The sequence below is a fragment of the Cyanistes caeruleus genome, chromosome Z (genome assembly GCF_971803275.1).
Source record: "Cyanistes caeruleus chromosome Z, bCyaCae1.hap1.1, whole genome shotgun sequence".
Classification (NCBI taxonomy): domain Eukaryota; kingdom Metazoa; phylum Chordata; class Aves; order Passeriformes; family Paridae; genus Cyanistes; species Cyanistes caeruleus.
Genome location: NC_141732.1, coordinates 49,358,848 through 49,379,590, shown reverse-complemented (window position 1 = coordinate 49,379,590; position 20,743 = coordinate 49,358,848). Strand labels below are relative to the sequence as shown.

The window sequence follows — 20,743 nt, the reverse complement described above, 5'->3', positions numbered from 1 at the left end:
GGTTGTGGCACTTAAGTTTTGGCGGTCTAGATGACAAGGTTCTATTATAGGCTGGACCAAATGATCTCACGGATTCTGTGATTCTGTGTGAAAGTGTTTGTAACGCTCTAGAACCACTGACGCGGTGCGTTTTTTTTATAAACTGAGAAATTTTGGAGGGGAGAGGGGGTGGGGATTTTTTTTGCTTTTTTCCTTTAGGGTTTTTTTTCTGTTTGTTTGGTTGGTTTTGGTTTTTTTGGGAATTGTTTGCTCTCTGGCGGACGTTTCCCTTCTGGCAGGACAAGCTCCGCAGTCACATTCGCGGTGGCGCGGCAGCAGCAACACTCGCGGCCCGTGACGCGTGTGGCAGGGCCGGACTGGGAGCTGAGGGCCGTGCTGAGGGCCGGGCTGAGGGCCGGGCTGAGGGCGGGGCTGAGGGCGGGCCCCGGGACCGGGCTGAGAGCCGGGCCGAGGGCGGGCCGAGGGCGGGCCCCGGGGTTGGGCTGAGGGCTGGGCTGAGGGCCGGCCCTAGTGACCATGGCGGCGGCCATGGCGGAGGCGGCCGCGGCGCCCGACTACGAATCGGCGGAGGTGTACACGCGCGCCTTCCGCGTGGGCGCCCTGGGCCTCGGCTGGCGGCGGCTGCTGGGGCCGCCCGACCTCTCGCTGGAGGAGGAGGCGGCGGAGGAGGCGGACGCGGACGTGGCGGCGGCGCTGGGCTGCGTACCGGGCACGGCGGCCGACCTGCGCGCCGTCTGCAGGTGGGGAAGCCCGGCTGTCTCCAGGCCGGGATTTGCGGCTCCGGTGCGAGGGAGATGCCGGTGGTCTCGCTCGGCGCTGGTGCGGGGGAGGTGGCTGGTGCTGTCGCCGGATGCCGCGGTGCTTCTTCAAGAGAGGCGGAAGGTGCTCGGGCAAAACCACTTCAGAGCAGCTTCTTCCGGGCCTGTGAAACGTTTGTTTCTAGTTCCCGGGTAATTACAGAGTCAAAGACTGTCAGGGGGTTGGAATGGACCTTAAAGGCATATAGCCCCATGCCATGTCCAGGGACACATTTCACTAGACCAGATAGCTTAGAGCTCCATCCAGTCTGGCCTTGCACACTGCCAGAGTTCTAGCATCCACAGCTTCTCTGGACAACCTGTTCCGGTGCCTCACCACACTCACAGTAAAGAATTTCTTCCCAATACCAAATCTAAAGTTGCCCCTTTTTCATTTGTACTGAATACTCGTTATCCTGTAGTAAAGTTCCTTATGAAGGTCACCAACATCTCTGGAGGCCAGATACACAGAAAGACAAACAATTTTTCTGGAGAATAGTGCTCCAGTAGGGGAAACTTCATTACACACGTGAATTTGAACAGTTTGATGCTTAAAGTTACATTGGTAGACTTTTAGCAACCTGGTACTGGTTAAGTACTTAAAGGTACCTGCACATCTTCATGGTTTTAGGAGGCCCCAGTTGCACAATGAAACATATACCTTATATGAAGAAATAAGCCAGGCATCTGTTTGTATTAACAAAGAATCATAAAATCACAGAATGGTTTGGGTTGGAAGGGACTTTAAAGATCATCCTGTTCCAATCACTCTGCCATGGACAGCTACACCTTTCACTAGACCAGGTTGCTCAAAGCTCAAAGCCCCATCCAGCCTGGCCTTGAACACTTCTAGGGATGGGCTTCCACAGTTTCTCTGGGCAGCCTGTTCCAGTGCCTCAACACTGTCACAGCATTTCTTCCTAATACTATTTCCACTCTTTTAGTCTGAATCCCTTAAAATCATTTAGAGTAGTTCAGGTAGCTGACAATACCTGTTGAGTGTCTCTTGGTCCTTAGCTTCCACTGACTTGTTTTTCTCCGGGTAGTGGTGAAGTCAGAGCCATTTAAGTGCTTTGTGGGTGCTGAACCAGCAGCATCATCTAACATGCTATGGCTGGAAGGCTTTCTGGTCACATGGATAGTAAGAATTGTTCTTCACCTGTTGAAAGGTCTGATTTCAGGCGGTAATTCCTGTAGAAAGCATCACAGTTGGTAATTTATCTGTAGTCCATCAGTAAGGAAAACATGCCAGAGTTCTGATTCTATCTGTATAGTTTTGTGCTTCAGCTGTCACAGTTCTGGTGACTAGCATAAATTTTTACCATTATTACACTTAGTAAAAATAGGCGATGATGTTGGTTTAAAAAAAAATGTATTCTGTATTGTGGTGTGGCAGAAACTATGGCAATTACTCTGTAAGCTCTTCCAGTGTAGATGGTCCCTGATTTCTCCTGTGCTCCTTATTCTCTGGCAACTCTATTGCCTGATCCTGTGTGTTGCTGTTTTCATTTGAATTCCAAGGACCTTTTCCTGTTGTTTCTTTATTTTTCTCCACATTCCTTCTGCTTTTTTCTTCTGTTCTGCTTTCTTCAGTTTACACCTGCTGTATTGCACTTGCTGTCTGCATTTGCTGGTGTTACAGAGCAGTGCTGTCTGTTTGAGGCTGAGTGTACTGTCAGCAGTGGTTGTTTAGGAAAGAGGAAAAAGACTGGTGATCTATGACAGGGAGAAAACTGATCATCTGGCAGACTTTTGTTGGCTTGGCAGGAGAATGAAGCTAAACCTGCACATCCTGGTGTGACCTTTCCCCTCTTCAGGCTGGAATCCCAATCCGTAATCTCCATGTGCTTTTGCTTTTAAATTAAGGAGCACTAGCCTCTTGAATCTCTCCTTAACATTGACCAACCTCCAGCTGGTACCTCTGATCACTTCTACTCACCTTCTCTGAGCTGCTCCTATTCCTCCCTTGAGCAGAGATGAGAACAGTGGGGTACACCAAGATCTGTTTTATAATATCCTGAGATCACGTGTATTACTGGTGTAAATATAACTTTACTAGTGCCGAAATGAACGCATAATGGAAATAAACACAGATTTTTGTGACTCTAAACTGAGGAAGCTTCTCACAAATTAAGAAGGTTTTCTTTGGGCAGAAGAAAGATAGGAAGATGTGGACACTCCTACATCTATTTTTAAAATAGTGTTAGATTAAAAGAATCTTTCATGGATTCAGGATGAAGTTTTTCAGTAGCTGTCATTAAATTTTTTTAGAGTAGTGACACAGTAACCTTTAAGTATTCCTGACAATGTAGAGTTTTCTGGTGAGGAGAAATGTTATTGAACTGAATACATTGAAATAAAATTTCCTTGAAATACAATACATTCAAATGTATCATGTTCAAATTATTTTATTTTAATAACTCTTTGGGCACCCCAGTGCAATGTGGTTATTGTGGGATTTTTTTTGTTTGGCTGCTTTAGGGTTTGTTTGATTTGGTTTTTGGGGGTTTTTTTCGGTATTTTGGGGGTTTTTGTTTTGTTTTGTTTTGTTGCGATTTTTTTATTTGTTGGTTCATTTTTTGTTGTTGCTATGCTTGTTTGTTTTTGTTTTATTATTATTATTTTACTGTATTTTCTTCCTGTAATAGATTCCTACAAACAGAATGCAGGAAAAAATTGGTGTCTTCACCCACTTGCATTTGACTCAGTAAGAATGCCTTGCCTGTTCCAAGTTATATCAAGTTGTATGCTGATAATCATTATAGGGATTGCTTGTGTTTTCATCAGAGCATAAACAGGTGTAAAATTGTGTCTTTATCTGGAAGATTCCGTAAGTAATTCTCTTTACCAAGGTGTCAAAAGAGAAAAATTCTAGGTTTTGTTCAAGTGCCTCAGGAGTCTGTGAGCAAACAAGTATTATTCATAATTGGTGCTGGAGTGACTGAAGTTGTTGAATGTTGGAGATGCTAAGTTATGTTATTCTGTTTTGTCTTCCGTGTCATTTATTGTGTGCATGCGTAGGGCAGGCTAAGCCTCAAATCACTGTGGATTTTAGGTAGGTCAGGAGAGGTGAGGCTTGCAGGTACCTTATTCAACTTCAGCCCTAATTCACCTTCTAGTTTTATTGGAAGGGGTAGTTGTAAATATCTCCTGGGATGTGTTATAAAGCTGCATTAAGCTAGCATTAACGTCTTAACGTATTAGTATTTAGCGTCTCGTGGTATTAGTGTCTCAAAGGTGATGAAAGTAGTACCTTTAAAATATGTGCAATATAAAGAGTAATATGGACATTGTATCTGCTTATTATAAAGTATCAGGCCAAATGCTAAAGTATCTTTGAATTTCTAAAAGAGGAAACTCATTGTGCTGCTAGAATATTCTGGGAAAGGTAAAGTCACAGTGATTAAGTGCTTCATTGGTAGTCTGTTTCCAAGTCTACATTTCCAGAGAGTTTCTTTTGCATTTTTGTTTCTGGTCACCTTAAAATATCTCCATGGGGGACATAAATTCAGATAACGCTTTGCATGTGGCTTTTTTCAAACTTTCAACTATTGTTCCTCATTAGTGTCCTGTACTTCACCTTGGTTTCAATTAAACAGCATGGCCAGTGTTTTCCTCTCTGTTGCAACTGTGCAACTGAATGAATTTGTTGTGCATGCAGGAACAGTCTCTGTGGGGACACAGCAGGATCCCAGTCTTGTGGCAGTCAGGAGTGAGGGTGTTCCTAGCGCAAACTCTGTCTTGCATGCGCTTCTGTGTCTTAAGTGTCTGACATTGACTTAGCCTTCATTTCTGGAGGGTCAGCATATACTTCGTGTTTGTAAAGCTTGATTTCCTCAGGACCATGGACCAAGCATTGCTTATGTGGTTCCACAGGCAGCAGTGGAGTTACACAGTGGGAGCTCCAGCATGGCCTGTGTGTAAGGCCACACAGCAAAGCCTTTCAAGACTTCAGTATATGTGATACAAAAACACATGTAATTAATTATTAGAATGAGTTTTAATACTAAAAAAGGTGCTCTGCTTACCTTTAGAAATTGATGGTTTCTGACTTTTCAGAAGTGAGAAGTGACTGTACCAGTGCATGCAAGCTTCCGTGGAACTTGTCAGGGGTTCAATGTCAGTATCTCTTTACACTAGATACCTTTCAGTCCTTACAAGGAAAAAGAAGAAGCAGTTTTAATGACAATGATTTTACATAGTGTCTGCTTGTAGCAGGTTTTCTGGGGATATTAGTTTTTTCCCTGAAGCAGGCAATTAATGGTCATGGTGTGGATAGCACAGTCAGAAATCCCACCTAGGGCTATAGGAAGAAAGAAAAGCACAAGTATTGTTGGTAAGATCTGACATATTATTGGTGGGTTCTGGCACAGAAGTGATATGGGAAACTGTCACTTTTGATGCAAGTGAAACTTCACAATGGTAGGTAGTAGACATTTTCAGATCCTGCAAATAATACCTGTGGTCATGAATATGTAGTCATTTCCTCAAAATGGTACTTAATCTAGTGACTTGGTCTCTGTGGTGAATGGGATCACTTATCCATGTGCTGAACACTTTGGATAAATAATTTGGTCACGTTGTCAGTTTTACAGAAAGGGTCAGTTGTGAGTTGATTTATCTGTCAGGGGATATCCTTTACTTTATTATGCAGACTGCTTGTAACACAGCTCTATGCCACGTGGAGAACAACCGTATCCAAAAGGTTAATGGTTGAACTGTATTCTCCAAAGTGCTGTTCTCCATCTTTCTGTTAGTTAAATTACTATTTCTCAGCTGTGTTTCAGTCTACATTTGACACAGGATTCACTTGGTTGTCTCTGCCTCCACTTCCTCAAGTGGGAATCTAAGCACAAGGTTCATTCTGTTTCCAGGAGGTTGTGGCTCATTACTGTAAAGTTCCTTTTAAAATGGTGTTTCTGAAAAAATCCCATTTTCTCAGTAACTTAAAAAAAATATTTTCTGTTTGAGGTGAAAACTCTGAAACAGAAAGTTTAAAACTTTGTTGCTGAACGGAAAATAACTAAACAATAGTAAATTCATATTACTGTCAATACAGAGTGACTTTATTGGCTCATCAGAAGAAAGCCATCTGTCCACAATCAAAATTTTTTCTCTGACTTTTGCTTATTGTCAGCTTATAACAGTTGATTCCAGACTTCTGTTTCTCAATTACTTTGTACTCCTATGCAGTTCCACTCCAAAGGGTTATTCATTACTGCAGTGATATTATTGTCGACATAGGGAATGAAATAATATAATGGAATCATTAATGTTATTGAGGATAAATAGTATGGTCCAAAACGTTTTCCTGAACTTCACCAGTTGTAGTTTTGTCCGATAAAGAGATGGGTTTGTGCAAGAGTTTGCTGGGATTCAAACTGCAGGTGGACTTAGACACTGGAGTAAGCCCTGCCTTTTAGACTGCAAAAGAGAAGAGACAAAAGCAGCCAAGTCTCATTCAAAGCAGTTCTCTGTTTTAAATATGTTTTTTTCCTCAGACTATCTTTAAGCTGGATAAAATTCTATTGTGATTAATGCAAAATGCTTCTGGGAAGGACTACAGAGGAAGGGATGTGCATATGATGATTCCTCTGATTCTGGTGTGCTGCAGTGCACAACCTGAAATGGGAATTCATAAATGGAACCAGGTATGAAACCGGGTTCCTGCCTCTCGTACTTCTACACATACTGTGAGAAATCACTGCTTTGTCCAAAGAGGACAGCTCTAGATTTAGATTAAATATCAAGAAGAAATTGTTTACTTTGTAGAGTGGTGAGGCACTGGAACAGGTTGCCCAGAGAATTTGTGGATGTTCCATCCCTGGAAGTTAGAGAAGGTTGGATGTGCCCCTGAGCAACCTGGTCCAGTGAAAAGTGTCCATGCCAATGCTTCTGGGGGGAATGGAGCTAGATGATCTTGTAAGGTCCCTTCTAACCAAACTGTTCTATGTCTTTGTGATTCTATCTGTTATTTGTTTATTGTTCTAGCATTGATATGTTAATGTCTTCTGAAAAGGAAGAGGACCCAGATGTTATTCCTGAAGATAGCAGTCTGCTCACTCTTCGGTATGCCATTAGAGTGCTCTCATGGTACTCTTATTTGGGGTGGGGTGGAAAATCAGCATGGAAGTATGGCTGGCTGCTTATTCCCTTCATAGGCAATGCTTTCTGGAGCACCATGCAAAAATACCATAAGGGCAGAAACACCAGCTTATGAGGGGGCCATTGGTATGAGTCTTCTGCTTGAATGTTGCTTAGGAATTTTTATTAAGATATACAGAATATGCCATCTTTCTTATTGGAAAAGGATTTCTGGACCTAGGTGCTTCTGAAGTAATGCCTAAATTTGGCATGTGCAGGGGCTGTCTGATAATCATGTGTGTGAGGTTCCTCCAAAGAAACCTGTCTCATACCTCTAAGTAACACAGTCATACTGTAACAGCCAGACTGTAAGTATTGATGCTGTAACCAGATAACCTCTTTATATGAACCCACTCTGTTTTGTTGAATTTTGTTTTGTTCATGGAATTCACTGATACTGCTGGTGCATGTCAGAGGTTAACCAATATATGTAAGGTTTCTATCAACTGGCAAACTTGGCCAGTTCAGGCCTTTGCTGTACTACATATCATTAATGTAAAGCAATGTGTTTAGACTGTGATCAGTGTTAAGCCTGATTGTTACTGAAGATCCTTGAGAGGGTCTAGAGGATAAGTAAACTTGTCCTGGATGTTAAGGATTAGGTGCTCATGCAGTGGTTAAATGTATTTTAGTCAGTATTCTACTTTTGATACTCTTTCTTCTGGAAATGATAATGAAGGTTTGTTTTCGGATTTTTCTAAAGTGTCTATGATATGGGGCTGAGAAAGAATATTTATGTGTTGTTTTTTAACTTGTGTTTTGCTTGAACATGAGTTCAGTTTTTTTTGAAGTGGAAAGAATTGTTGAAATAGCTTCCTCGAAGGTCACAAAGTGTTTTGTCTTAGGACATCCTCTTCAGACAACATTTTTCTATTTTTTATTTTGAGTGTAAAATTACTCACAAACAATCTGTCATTTGCAGTTAAGGGGGGGAAAAAACACCAGCTGAAGTGCACAAGCTGGCCTGTGCCCTATCAGGTTTTATGAGAGTCAGGAGATGAGTATTTTAAGTCAGTCTGTCCCATTAAGACAGACAGGAATCCTGTTCTTTGAAAACTGCTTTGTAGTAGTTTGTGTCATTTAAAAGTATGAAATTCTTGAAATTCTACATGGAAATTGTTGAATGAAATTTTGTATTGTGTTCCTACCCTTCAGAATTAGAAAGAAGGCCTTAGAAAGGAGAGAAGAAACAATTATTGTGGATCGGGCTTGCAGACAGGAAACTCTTACCTATGAGATGGTAAGTTGCCTGTCATCTTAGAGGTAGTCAAGACATCCAAAATCCAACTTCTGGTTGCTTTTTATTCACCACTATGAAATGTACGCTGTAAATGTTTGCAGATACAAATTTGTAAGTAGTAATTAAGGATAAAGACATTTTATAAAAAGATAGGACAGGAAGTCTGCTCTTTTTGTGAATACTGGATGTATTTAAGAAGCAACTCCAGCTCGTTACCACTAGATGACTGCTTTTTTTAAGTGCCGTGAACTTACAGCTAGACATAGAGCTAGACAAAATGTGTGATGGCTTTGCTCCTGGAGTCCAGTGTTGGAAACTAAGCTTCAGTGCATGAATAATTATTAGCTAGTTTCAGTAGGGCTGAAAGAAGGGACAGTAGCAGCACAGTGGTGGTAAATTCCTAATTCTGAGCTTCGTAACCCAAGTTTTTCAGCCATTCTGAACTGCCAGGAACCAAGAGTGTAGTCATCAGCCCCTCCAGTAAGTCTTACTGGAATTTTTTAACTATGCTTAATACATTTTTTTAATGATTTCTTGACAACATTGAAGTATTAAACAACAAAACCTCAATTCATAAATGTTCATAGAATCATTAAGGTTAAAAGACCTTTAGGATTGTTGACCCCAACCATTACTGTAACACTGCCAGATCCACCACTAAACTGTGTCCCTAAGCACCACATATACACATTCTTTGAACTCTTTCAGGGACACTGAGGTGCTGGAGTACATGGCTTGAACAAGCCGTGAACTGCTGTAAAAATTAGGAACAGAAGTGTAGTGAGGAAAGAACCTCATGTGACTACTAGACTTGTTTTTCCGCTTGAGGTTTCCTGGTCTGTCCTGAGTTATCATGTTTCAGCTGTTCAGAGACCTAGGCACATTTTGTAAACATGATGCAACTACTCTGCTGGACTCTTAGCCTGGGGATTATCTGAGAAAATACTAGCAACAGAAACTTTCATAAAGGGATTCAATGAATGGTGTCTTACTGCTGTCTCTGAAGAATGAGCACATGGTCATTCATTGCATTCTTTGAGCAAGCTGTGTCAGAGCTGTGGTTGGGACCATGACGCCTTCATACAGGAGGAGAGCAGTAAGAAACTGCTCAAGGAATGTGTCACATGAAGAAGGCTGATGCAAGGCAGAGAACACAAATATATCTGAGTCTCACAGGAATACAAGTTCCCGTTACTGAATCTGATGAATACTCCATGCTGGTGGGAGGTGTTTGTGCAGGCAGTATTCTCTCTTGATTTGTTGGAAAGGGAGGAAACTGCCACAGAAAAGTATTCTCCCTCATTCTCACTGCTGGGCTGTGTCTTAAATACAAAGCAGGATGGAAATGTAGGAATACATATACTTATTTTATAAAACACAGTCCTGTGGCAAGGGCAGTGCTGGGTTTTGGGCTTGGATTTTGGAGAAATTCTGGCCTCCAGCTATGTCTAGCTTCCATAATAAGAGGAAGTGTTGCACTGACTGTAATTTTCCTATATTTCATTTTGTGTATATTTTCTAGGTTAGTGGTTCCCAAGTTAAGGGTTGCAATCCCCTTTCTTATATGAAAGCATTCAAAGAGCATTTCAAAGCCTTAAGTGGTGAAAGTTGGTAGCAGCTGGGTTCCATGAAGGCAGAATGACAGCAGCCTCTAATTCCTTTATGTGGGGCCTGTCAATAGCGAAGGAGCAGCCAGCTGTCTTGTAACAAAGCTGAGAAATGAAGGAGCATGCTTGAAATCAATAATTGGAGAAGTTTCTCACCTTTCTACCTTGAAGGAAGTAGTCCGTTTTCAATTCAGAAGGTTACATGAAGTCAAAAATGAGTTAGCATTTCTCAGACTGTCATGCAGGGTTTATTTTACATATATATATGTGCGTGTGTGTGTTTGTATGTTTTTCCAGGAGTCACTTGCGACTGGAAAGAGGCCAGACAATCCAACAGATCTAGTTGAGGAGGGAGAACTACTTTTAACCCTGAACATCTTTTATCCTGTTATATTTCAGAAGGTTGGTATGAAATTCTCTGGGTTGGATTCTGAGTCTTTCCTATTCAGGTGCTCTCCCAAGCTGCTAAAATCAGTGAGTCTAGTGAAGACTTTATAAACTCTTCAACGCTGGTAATTTCATAAGGCTCTTGCAGCATCTAGCTTTCATTCAGTTAATGGTTTACATAACAAAACTCATACAATAATTATTCAGTTGTTAATTTATTTTACAGAAAGCTCAAATACATGAAAATTAAGGTACTCTTTCTGGATTTGGTATAAGTGAGCTCTGACTTTCTGTCTTTTCTGCACTTTCTGATGGAGAATGTAACTTTTGAGTTTCTGAACAAAACTATTAAGTGTCAGTCATAAGAGAGGCCGTGGCAAGATGCTCTTCAGAGAAGTGATAAGCCAGATGCTGCCAGTAATGACCTTAAGCTGTCAAATGAAGAGCAGTGCTGATGCTGACAAGTTATAATTTATCTGAAGTTTGTATGCTGTGCTCTTTGTAGCATAAGGATCACAAACCCTACCAAACAGTCCTTGTATTGGGCAGCCAGAAGCTCACTGAGTTGAGAGACTCGATTTCCTGCGTCAGTGACCTCCAGATAGGTGGTGAGTTCAGCAGTCAGCCAGATCAAGCACCAGAGCACATCAGCAAGGTAAAACTTCCTGTGTGGAACCCTCTACATGTGTAGGAGTCTTGAAAACAGAGAGGGAGGCAGAGTTTTGTCTCGTTGTTTTGTCTTCAGCACTAAATTCAGCTCCATTGGTTCTGCCTGTTTGTTGCACTGCAAGTAAATACCTCATAGTGGCATTACCAAGATGATCTGTTTTGTGCAATATTGAGAAAAACATCATTATTGCTACTGCTAGGAAGTTTCTACACAAGCAGTGAGTTTTGTATTGATGTATTCCTGTGGACTGATTTTATTTTGCGCTGAAACACCAGAGGTAATAGCTTAATCCCACTAATAATGATAAGATAGACCATCCCACTGTACTTTGTTATTTGCAACTGGATCCTGATCAAACGTAGGGATGAAGATTATTCTTCTCTTCCAAAGTTGCTACATGTTTTCTGCATAAGAACAAAACAAGTCATCTAGTTGAAAAAACTGAAATTGAATCACTTCTATCATACATTGTATGACATGTAATATATGTCATATCACAGAATGGTTGAGGTTGAAAGAGACTTGTGGAGGTCATCTGGTCTACTCCCTCTGCTCAAGCAAGGCCACCTACAGCTGGCTGTCCATGACCATGTCCAGACATTTTTTGCATATCTCCAAGAATGGATGTTACACAATCTCCCTGCACAATCTGTGTCAGTGTTCAGTCACCTGTGTCAGTAAAGAAGTGTTTCTTGAGGTTCAGGGGAACTGCATATGTTTCAGTTTGTGCTTATTGACCCTGAACCTCTCACTCAAAATGAGGCTGGCTCCATCCTCCTTGCACCCTCCTTAGAAGTATTGTGTATGTTAGTAAGATTCCCCTACCTGAGCTTTCTCTTCAGGGTTCTAACTCACAGCTCTCTCAGCCACTCATTTTAGGAGAGATGCTGCAGTCCCTTCATCATCATGGCCCTTGTGGTATTCTTTCTCCAATATGTCCATGTCTCTCTTATACTGAGCATCCAAGAACTGAAGACAGGATTTAGGTGTGGCCTCCCTAGTTCTGTGGAGTACTGAAGGATCACCTCCCTTAACCTGCTGGTGGTATTTTATCTAATGCAGTGCAGGATCCCATCAGCTCCATCTGCTGTCTTTGCTGCAAGGACATGTTGTTGCCTCATGTTCAATTTGGGATCTGCCGGGATCCCTAGGTTCTTTTTGCCTAGCTGCTGTCCAGCTGAATGGCCCTCAGCATACAGTGGAGCACCAGCTTGTTTATCCCCAGGGGCAAAACCTTGCAATTCTTGCTTAACCTCAACAAGTTCTTGTTGGCCCATTACTCTGGGCTGTTAAGATTCCTTTGGCTGGCAACAGGATCATCTGGTGTATCAGCCACCAGGCTGATCAGAGGTAACAGGCAGAAGTGAATCAAAGAGTCTGAATGCAAAACACATTCCTACCACTGTGTCTTCATGCAGGTCATCTGAGAAGTCCTGTCTTTGGTCCCAGTGTCTTCTTTACCTGTGTTTTGACAGCCTAGAGTTAATAGCTCAAAGAGACCTCTGGTCACAAATGAGCATCCCCAGACTGGTCTGGTGATGGAGAGTGCCTGGTTGTCCATGGTTTTCTCATTTAGAATAAATAGGGAAAATCTATATTGAGTCCTTGAAGAGTGGCCAGGGGAGAAAAGGAGGCTCAAGAGAGACATTATCACTCTCTACAGCTATCTGAAAAGAGGGTGAGGCAAGTATAGCCAGGTATGGGGCTAGTTCTCCTGGGTAACAAGAAACAGGATTAGAGGAAACAGCCTCCAATTGCACCAAAGAAGGTTTAGATTGGATATTAGGAAATATTTCTTCACGGCTAGGATGATCAGACATTGGAACAAGCTACCCAGGGAAGTTGTGGCGTCATCAGCTATTAAAGTGTTCAAAAATGTGTGGATGTGGCACCTGGGACATAGTTTAGTGGTGAACATGGCAGTGCTAGGTTAATGGTTGTACTTTATGATCTTAAAAGTTTTTTACAACCTTAATAATTCTATGATTCTATTCCAATGATTTCCTGAGGCCTCAGCATGCATGGTAGCTGCTTTGGAAGACAAATGCTTTCACTGTGAATCGCCCCTTCCTCTTTCTCTCCCGCTGCTGAGCACAGCACCATATGATGTGGGATGTTCTTTTTGGGTCTGTTTGCGTCAGTTGTACCAGCTACATTTCCTCTCAGCCTCTCACCCAGCCCCAGCCCACTGGTCTTGGGGAGACTTGGAGAGACAGCCTTGAAGCTGTGCAAGCACTGCTCAGCAGTAGCCAAAACACTGGTGTATTATCAACTCCCCCTTGTCAAAAATGCAGAGCATGCACAGGGGCTGCTGTGAAGCAAGTTAACTCCATACCAAGTTAACTCTGTGCATTTGATCGGAGCACAAAGTGCTTCTTACTGAAATGACAGAATAATTGAAGCCTTGTCCCCTGCACGCATGCTCACATATGCACAGCTACACATGATAGCACTTCCTGGTCACATCTGTATAAAAGGTGACAGGCAATTCTGGAAGGTCCAATCACCTCACTTCTAGGGTCTCACAAGAAAATCTATCATCCTTCAAAATTATTCCTTAATTACAAAGCTTATCACATGTAGACAGTCCATTTGTAACATTCTCTTCCGTCAAAGAAAATTAACAATTTATGGCACTCATACCCGCAGTGCAAGAGTCACCAGATGCCAACTGAGCTCCACAAGCTGAGCTAAACATTAACTTCCCATCACTATGTTCTCTGAACCTTATCTCCAAGTGCCACATTCATACACCTTTACCACATTCCCAGGGATGGTGATTTCATCAGTTCCCTGAGCAGCTTATTCCACTGCCTGGCCATCATCTGCTGATGGGAAAAAGAGAATAAGTCTCCTTTTTTTTTTTTACTTTGCTTCTGCATGCAGCCTTTGATTTTTATCATTAAATTGCCTTTATCTGAGCCCATGAGCTTGCCTGTGTTACTTTGTTTGCCCAATGCTGTTAAGAAAGAGGAGTGAGAGAGCAGCTGGACAGGTGTCTGGTAGCCATCCAAAGTAAACACACTGCATCTTGCTAATTTTTAAAAATATTACTCTTTTTTAAAGTCAGTGCCTTGAAATTACGGAATTTGTGCAGTGATGCCTGTGTTTTGTGTTTTTGTAGAAGTCCGTAACTGCTATGATGGGGACAGAAATAAGAGAAGAGCATTAAAGTAACCTGTAATGCCTTGAGAACAATATCAGCACAGTAGCTGCGTAGTTTGCAGTCATATGATATGAGCCTAGCTGTCACATCAGCATCTACAATCAAAGCAGAGCTTTTCTTTGACACCTATAGAATGAGGTCTCTTAATATACTTTAGATACCTAAAATGCTTGGATTTTTGGCATGTTCTTTTTTAAGGTATTTATTCTTTCATATCACTGATGGAGACCTCTCTCTCTGTCTCTCAGGATCTCTACAAATCTGCCTTCTTCTATTTTGAAGGCATCTTCTATAATGATAAAAGATACCCAGAGTGCAGAGATCTGAGCAGGTACAGTATTTGGAAAACCTTAAGGAACATAAAATTTGTTTTATTTTGTTTATGACTTGTGGTGTGACAGATACTGGAATATCTAGGGTATTAAGCTGGAATGGACTTTTCCTACTGTTTTTCCATGATTAATTGGTTTTTACAGAGAAGTTTAACTTTACTTGCTCTACTTCTTCCTTCCATTCACTTCCCTTTTGAAAGGAGTATGAACCCATTAACCCATTTAACCTGCAAATCCTTTTTTGCTCTGTTGAGATGGGATTTCTGTGTAGAGTGACAGGTGCCATTTTGTACTGGGTTTTTAAGTATCTTCCCTGCTTGTGATGGCAACCAAAAGACTTGCCTGTGAGGTAGAAAATGGGTCAGAAAGACAACAGGCTCAGCTGTGTGGCAGTGGTTGTTCTGCTCAGTCTTGAGTGTCTTCATGGTAAAGTCAACATGGGGTCTGTATGACTGATCAGAAAGGAAATCTGATATTTTAAGGAAGTATGGTCTTGCTGATACACTAGTGAGATTTAGGAGAGCAAAATGTTTAAAATGGCTGGTATGGAAGAGCTGACCCCATTGGACCCTGTTGTTCTGCCAGACTTTGATGTGATTCAGGGAAATTAATATTTTACTTCTTGTGTCTGTCAACAACAATGTTCTTCACAGATGGGCTTGTCATAGGATACACAGCTTGCAGAGTTAGATGCCTTGTGTGTAGGAGTGTGCTGAAAAGCCAAAAAGAAATTTACAGTGGCCAGCGCCCTTCCAGTGCTAAATTTTGGAAATGTAACTGCACCTGTCAGCTTTGTATTTCTCCTTAAAAAAACAAAACTAAAAAAAAAAAGCTTTTTAATTCTTTGAAATGAAGTCATTGACCAAGGGGACAAAATGACCTGCTAGTAACTTGAATTATTGGAGTAGTTAAGAAGTATTGTGCTGCGAACACTCTGACCTGGATGGGTGCCATCAGGAGCATACACTGACTAAAACTCCTCAGCAAGCTGCCTGGTGAGGAATGACAGGCAGATGTTCCACAATAACAGTGAACAGTTCTACAGTGTTGTAATAGTGCTGTATCTCACCTTAAATTATTACCAAATGTTTTGAACTGTTTTAATTTCCATCATTTAACCATGTCGCAGTGAAGAGCTTTGCATGTCCCCAGGGCATCTTTTTCTCTGCATTCACAGTTCATAGCTTTGCTGTGCTGATGGCCTTTCTATTTTCAGGACAATTATAGAGTGGTCAGAATCTCATGACAGAGGCTATGAGAATCTTCGGTCTGTTAAGATGGAGGATTATGTTTTTAATGATTTATACCTCAAAATTGGCTTTCCATACCTTTACTGCCACCAAGGGAACTGTGAACACATCATTATAATCACAGATATAAGGTAAGTTACTATTCTTTATAAGAATAAGAGAGTCCTTAGGCAAATGAAAGTAAGCCTTCTCTGGACAAACTTCAGATATTAAATGCTGAATGTTTGTTAGACTGACTTACTTGTTTTAAAATTATTCTGCTGCCTTCTGCAGAGCTTAAATTTTTCTTTCATATACATGGCAGTATCTGAAGGAAGGAGAGTAATCTTCCTTGCTTTTTGTTTTTGTTTTTGCCAATGTGTGACAGATTTACATACTGATTCTGGAATACCAGAGAGCAGAATGTTGTAGGCTGTGACTAGACTCAACTGGACTGTTAGTTTGAACTTGAAGCTAAGGAGCAGGAGCTGAAAAGAGAATAGAGGAGTGGAAATAGTGGGTTGAGGTGGATAGGCCAGGAAGAGACAGAGAGGGTGATAGTACTGTGAGGTGGCAGCCACATCAACCATAGAACTATGGTGTAGATTTTGCTCATTGCAAAAAAGCGAGACCACTCCTGTGGTTGTCTTGTAGTGGGTGACAGGTCATTTTCTGTTCCCAGGAGCCTGATGTATCAATGTATTGATAATACATGGTGCTTTCCAAAGGGAACATAACCCAGATAAAAGCATAGATGTTGCACATGGATGATCTGAGCATTCACCTGACAAAAGTTTGTTAGTCTGTATAGGAGATAAAACCTTTAAAAAGACCACAGAAAGGAGATGGTCTGAAGATTTCTGGGTTACTGCACAAGCTGAATTTACTTGTGACCATAAAATCCACATATGGTGCAACTAACAGTCTATATCCAGATCTTAATCTGTGTTAAGAAATGTTAAGCAGAAGTCTAGTCATAGTTTGCATGAGACTTTAAATTATACCTTATTTTCAATGTCCATGTTTATGTTCAGATAAATTTCAATATGGCAATATCTTTATTGTATGTGTTATATTTATTTATTTCCCTCAAGGCTTGTTCATCATGATGACTGTCTGGATAGGACTTTATATCCCTTGCTGATCAAGAAGCATTGGTTATGTACCAGAAAATGCTTTGTGTGCAACATGTATACAGCAAGGTATGCTACATTCTTGATGCTATTGTCATCTTAGTTAAGTCTTTCTAGGTGCTGCTACTAACTCCAAAAACAATAGTAAAAATCAAAGCTCTGTATATTTTTCATAATGCTAATAATCTTCGCTCTTCAAGCAGTTGACCTCTCTCTAACCAGGAAAAGGCTTCCTGAAGGTAGTGTTCATTTGGAATTGATTCAGGAGTTTCAAAAGAACTAAATAAGTAAGAGATTAATTATTTGGCTCATGTTCTTTTGCAAGAGCTTGGCTATCTTATCAATTACTTTCGAAAATCCTGCTTTTGGGGGGAAAATGCTGCATTTTCCTCCTTTGCAGGATATGTGTTTCAAATTCATTTACCAGAATTCATAGAGCACATTTGTTTAATCTAGCATCTACACGGGTATAGATCTGTCCAACTCTAATATAAAAAAATCTGGAGCTTTTTAAAAGGCATTTAACTTTCCCCACAGGAAAATCCTAAGCTCTGCCTGAAAACTGTGTGCTCTGCAGCTATTCTTGAAGTAACTCTTTGTGATTTTCTGCATTTAAAGGAGAATTTTCTAAAATATTAATTTGGTGCTCTTTATTCACTTCAGTGATGTTAATTTAGATACAAGACAGACTCCCAATAAACAGTAGAAAATTCTCTAAAAACTAGGCTAGGCTCTCTGATTTTATAGATCTGCATGATTTATTTGCAGAAACACTGGTTGCCTGGTTTTTTTCCCCTCAGGACAGCTTATGCTCTCAGCCTCTGTTTGACACAAGCAACTGTGTCTTTGTTGTCTTGCTTGTTTGGCCTTAGACTTCTCTGGAATCAGGCAAAGAGCCAATTCCCCTTGAGATGGGAGTCCATCCTAGTGCTCCTAGCAGAGCCCTGAGGATGCCTTCACAAGGACCTATAATCTCTGAAACATTTGGCCATAAGGGGAGGTGGAGCCAAAGGGTCAATATGGGGGAAAGATGGGATGGGGAGGGCATTACCAGAGGTGATGTAAATGCATTAAATTAAAACCAGGATTAAGCACTAAGCTTAAGTGGGGGCATGCTAAACCATAGACAGCAGAGCTGCTTTGGCTGGCTGTCCAGTGTGTTGTAATCTGTGCAGATAGCATCTGTAATCAAGGGAGGCCTTCAGCTGTTGTGGCCTCTTGAGTGCGATCATAAATTAATTACTCAGTGACATGGCAGGCCCTTTTTGTACTTGTTGTGTTCATGTTAACTTCAGTGCATGCTGGAGTGTGCTGCAATCCTCACCTTGTCCTGTCTGCATCATTTGAGTCCTGCTTTTATACTCCTAAATGGTTTTGATTACTCAGAGGAACTTGGGTCAGTACATGTCTGCTCCATTTCATAGTTTCTTGCATTAAGGGGAAAAAAATATTTATCTTTTATGACTTAGATGGCCACAGGGTGGACAGACGATTCCTATTATTGTTTTTATGCACTGTACCAGCTACAGAGGTTTGAGGAGTTTCTCAGGAAGTGCTGCTGTAGCTGCTGGGATTGACACGGAAGGAGTGTGGAGTTTGAAAATGAGCTGTATGTGTGAGATGGGAAATATGCAATATAGGTAGTACCTTGTGTATATAAAATTACTACTGATGTTTGTTGCTGCCATCCCCAGTCCTGAGTAAAATGTTAAGATGTTTGCCATGAGTGTGTTGCACTGGTAAAAAAAACACTTGTGTTTTGTAACCTGCAGGTGGGTAACCAACAGAGACAGTCTGGCACCAGAGGATCCTTGTTTCTTCTGTGATGTCTGTTTTCGGATGCTCCATTACGATGCAGAAGGCAATAAACTGGGGGAGTTTCTTGCATATCCTTACGTTGATCCTGGGATTTTCAACTGAAACTGACTTGTGCCAGGATTAATTCAGTGAATGACATTGTTGAATCTGTTGCTCTGGCTGTTAAAACCTCTGGAAAGCTTGAGGTTTGAGCATACTGTGGGATCTTAAGTTAGGCTTGTAATCATCTCCTGTGAGCTGGAAGGAGTCCTTTGCACTTGAAGTCTATCTCGTGTGTTTTTCTGAGTAAGTATGATTTTATAGATAGGTTGGCATGGAAAAATATAGTACACTTTTGCAACATGCAAGCATACAGTAGTTTGGATGCTATGGACTGTAAAATGTGGATGTTTGAGAGTGCCTGGTGAAAGAAACTATGATTTTGAGAAGCTCTGTGTATCCAAGGTTCTGTAAACATTTGAGCATGAGAACATGATTTGTATTTATCTTACCTTGAAATCTTAGGCAAGTGCCATATTTGAACAAGGGTGGATGGTACTGAATTTGTAAGGAGGAGAACGCTTTCTGAGAGAGAAGCTCAGAATGCTGGAACTCTTCAGTCTTTCCTGCAAATGAAAGCCCACATCTGAAGGCTTCTGCTGTCCCTGGTTTCTGACTCTGAGGACTGATTCAATAAAGAGGAAACTACGTTTCACCATTATTCACTACTGAATTGTATCTTGCCTTTTAAATAATTTTGTCAACTGTTTACAGTGTATGCAGTGTTCATTGTGCCCTTTTTTTTAGTATCGTTCTGTTACTGTAAGTAATGGGGCTTTTTTTATTAAAATGTGGCAAATTTGTAGTTCCTAATCTCTTTTTAAACTGAAAATCTGTCAAGACAGGATATTCTTTTTTATTAAAGTCTTCTGGAATTAAGAGGATGTTAGCAGAGATCTTTGTTGTTTAGGAAAGTTAGTGCTATCTGCTTTTCTTTTGGAAACTTCAGCTAGTTCTGGTTGGGGGAATACAGCCTGTTCTGACAATTCCGATACAGAAAAGTGACAAACTGAATCCTGTTCAGGTCCTGTAGCTGCAGATCTGCCAGTGCTGACTTGATTATCTTAGATGTCTTGAAACAAAGGTATCTGAAGCACTTGCAAGACTCCACTAATCATTCCCTTATCTTACTGCTTTCTGATGGTGTATAAAGTCATATTTAAATACTAATATAAATCCATTTGTTTTTTAGGAACAATAAAATTTTTTTTTCCTGTCTTGTAAACCAGCCAGCTGTTGGCCTGTGTATTTTAATGAACCAACCACTTGTAAAAGCAGGTGGTGATAGTTCTCTTAACCTTCAGGAATCTGCAGAAAAGGGAGTGCTCTGCCCATCACAACTGTGAAAGTCCAGCTGCTGGGGCTGGGCTGCTTTGTGGTGCTGCAGCAGCTGCTTTAAATGTCCTTCATTATGCAGCTCTGGTTGCAACTTTTGCAACTTCAGTATGTGCCTCCTCCAAGTCGCTACTCCTTATTTTTCCCCTATCTCCTCCTCCTTCAGCTGTCTGCCATAAATATACAGGCTTCCCAATCCTCTTCAGTATTGGATTGGGTATCATACAGAGAGCTAGCTCGAGTTCTAAAGCAGCAATCAGTAGGTTTTTTTTTTGGGGGGGGGGGGGGAGGGGCATTTTTTTCTTTAGATGTAGAGAAAAGGCAAAATGTGACTTGACTCTTTCATTAAATTGATTTGCCTCAAATATGCTGTCTCTCACACAACCCATTTATCTTCTTAATTAAAAGTTAAGGTCAAATATATTTAAAAATTGGTGTCCCAGCAGATAAAGAAATTTTAGTGGGCCAGTCCCATGCTTCCAGTAGGGCCGAGAGAAGCTAGTCGCAGTCTGGGTGTAGGAGTTGAGAGCATTCAATGCTTAATTACAGCACAGAGAAGAATCATATTAGAAGCTTGCTGTTTATATGATGTGGTCCTATTTCATATTCAGTGATTCATCTTAACTGATAAAATTAAACTTAACTGATGGAACAAAAAGGTTACACTAAGTCATAGGTTTTAAAGATCCCAGAAGCTGTGATGGGACAACTGGGTCTGGTCTTGATTTGGTAAGTCTTTCTGAATGAGTCCTCTTAGTGAAATCCAGCATTGCAAAATGGGCCCATTTGTAGCTAAATCTCTACAGCTGGATATTTGTTTTAGCAACTTATTAAATGCTATGAGTG

General features: G+C 41.1%; 1 protein-coding gene across 1 annotated transcript; it reads left to right on the top strand.

The window, feature by feature from the left end:
• Positions 1–342: 342 nt before the first annotated feature.
• SNAPC3 (small nuclear RNA activating complex polypeptide 3) lies at positions 343–19,787 on the top strand. Its single transcript, XM_023943681.2, has 9 exons — positions 343–740; positions 6,789–6,866; positions 8,097–8,181; positions 10,086–10,190; positions 10,681–10,830; positions 14,260–14,342; positions 15,560–15,724; positions 16,667–16,774; positions 18,478–19,787. The coding sequence occupies exons 1-9, from the start codon at positions 517–519 to the stop codon at positions 18,623–18,625; spliced, it is 1,146 nt and encodes a 381-aa protein (XP_023799449.2). The 5' UTR covers positions 343–516; the 3' UTR covers positions 18,626–19,787.
• Positions 19,788–20,743: the final 956 nt, after the last annotated feature.

Bases quoted from the DNA above. Each gene is read 5' to 3' on its own strand.
- SNAPC3 (XM_023943681.2), top strand. From the start codon at position 517: ATGGCGGCGGCCATGGCGGAGGCGGCCGCGGCGCCCGACTACGAATCG. The intron at 10,191-10,680 runs GTTGGTATGAAA...TGCTCTTTGTAG, and splicing joins ATCCTGTTATATTTCAGAAG to CATAAGGATCACAAACCCTA. The intron at 10,831-14,259 runs GTAAAACTTCCT...TCTGTCTCTCAG, and splicing joins CACCAGAGCACATCAGCAAG to GATCTCTACAAATCTGCCTT.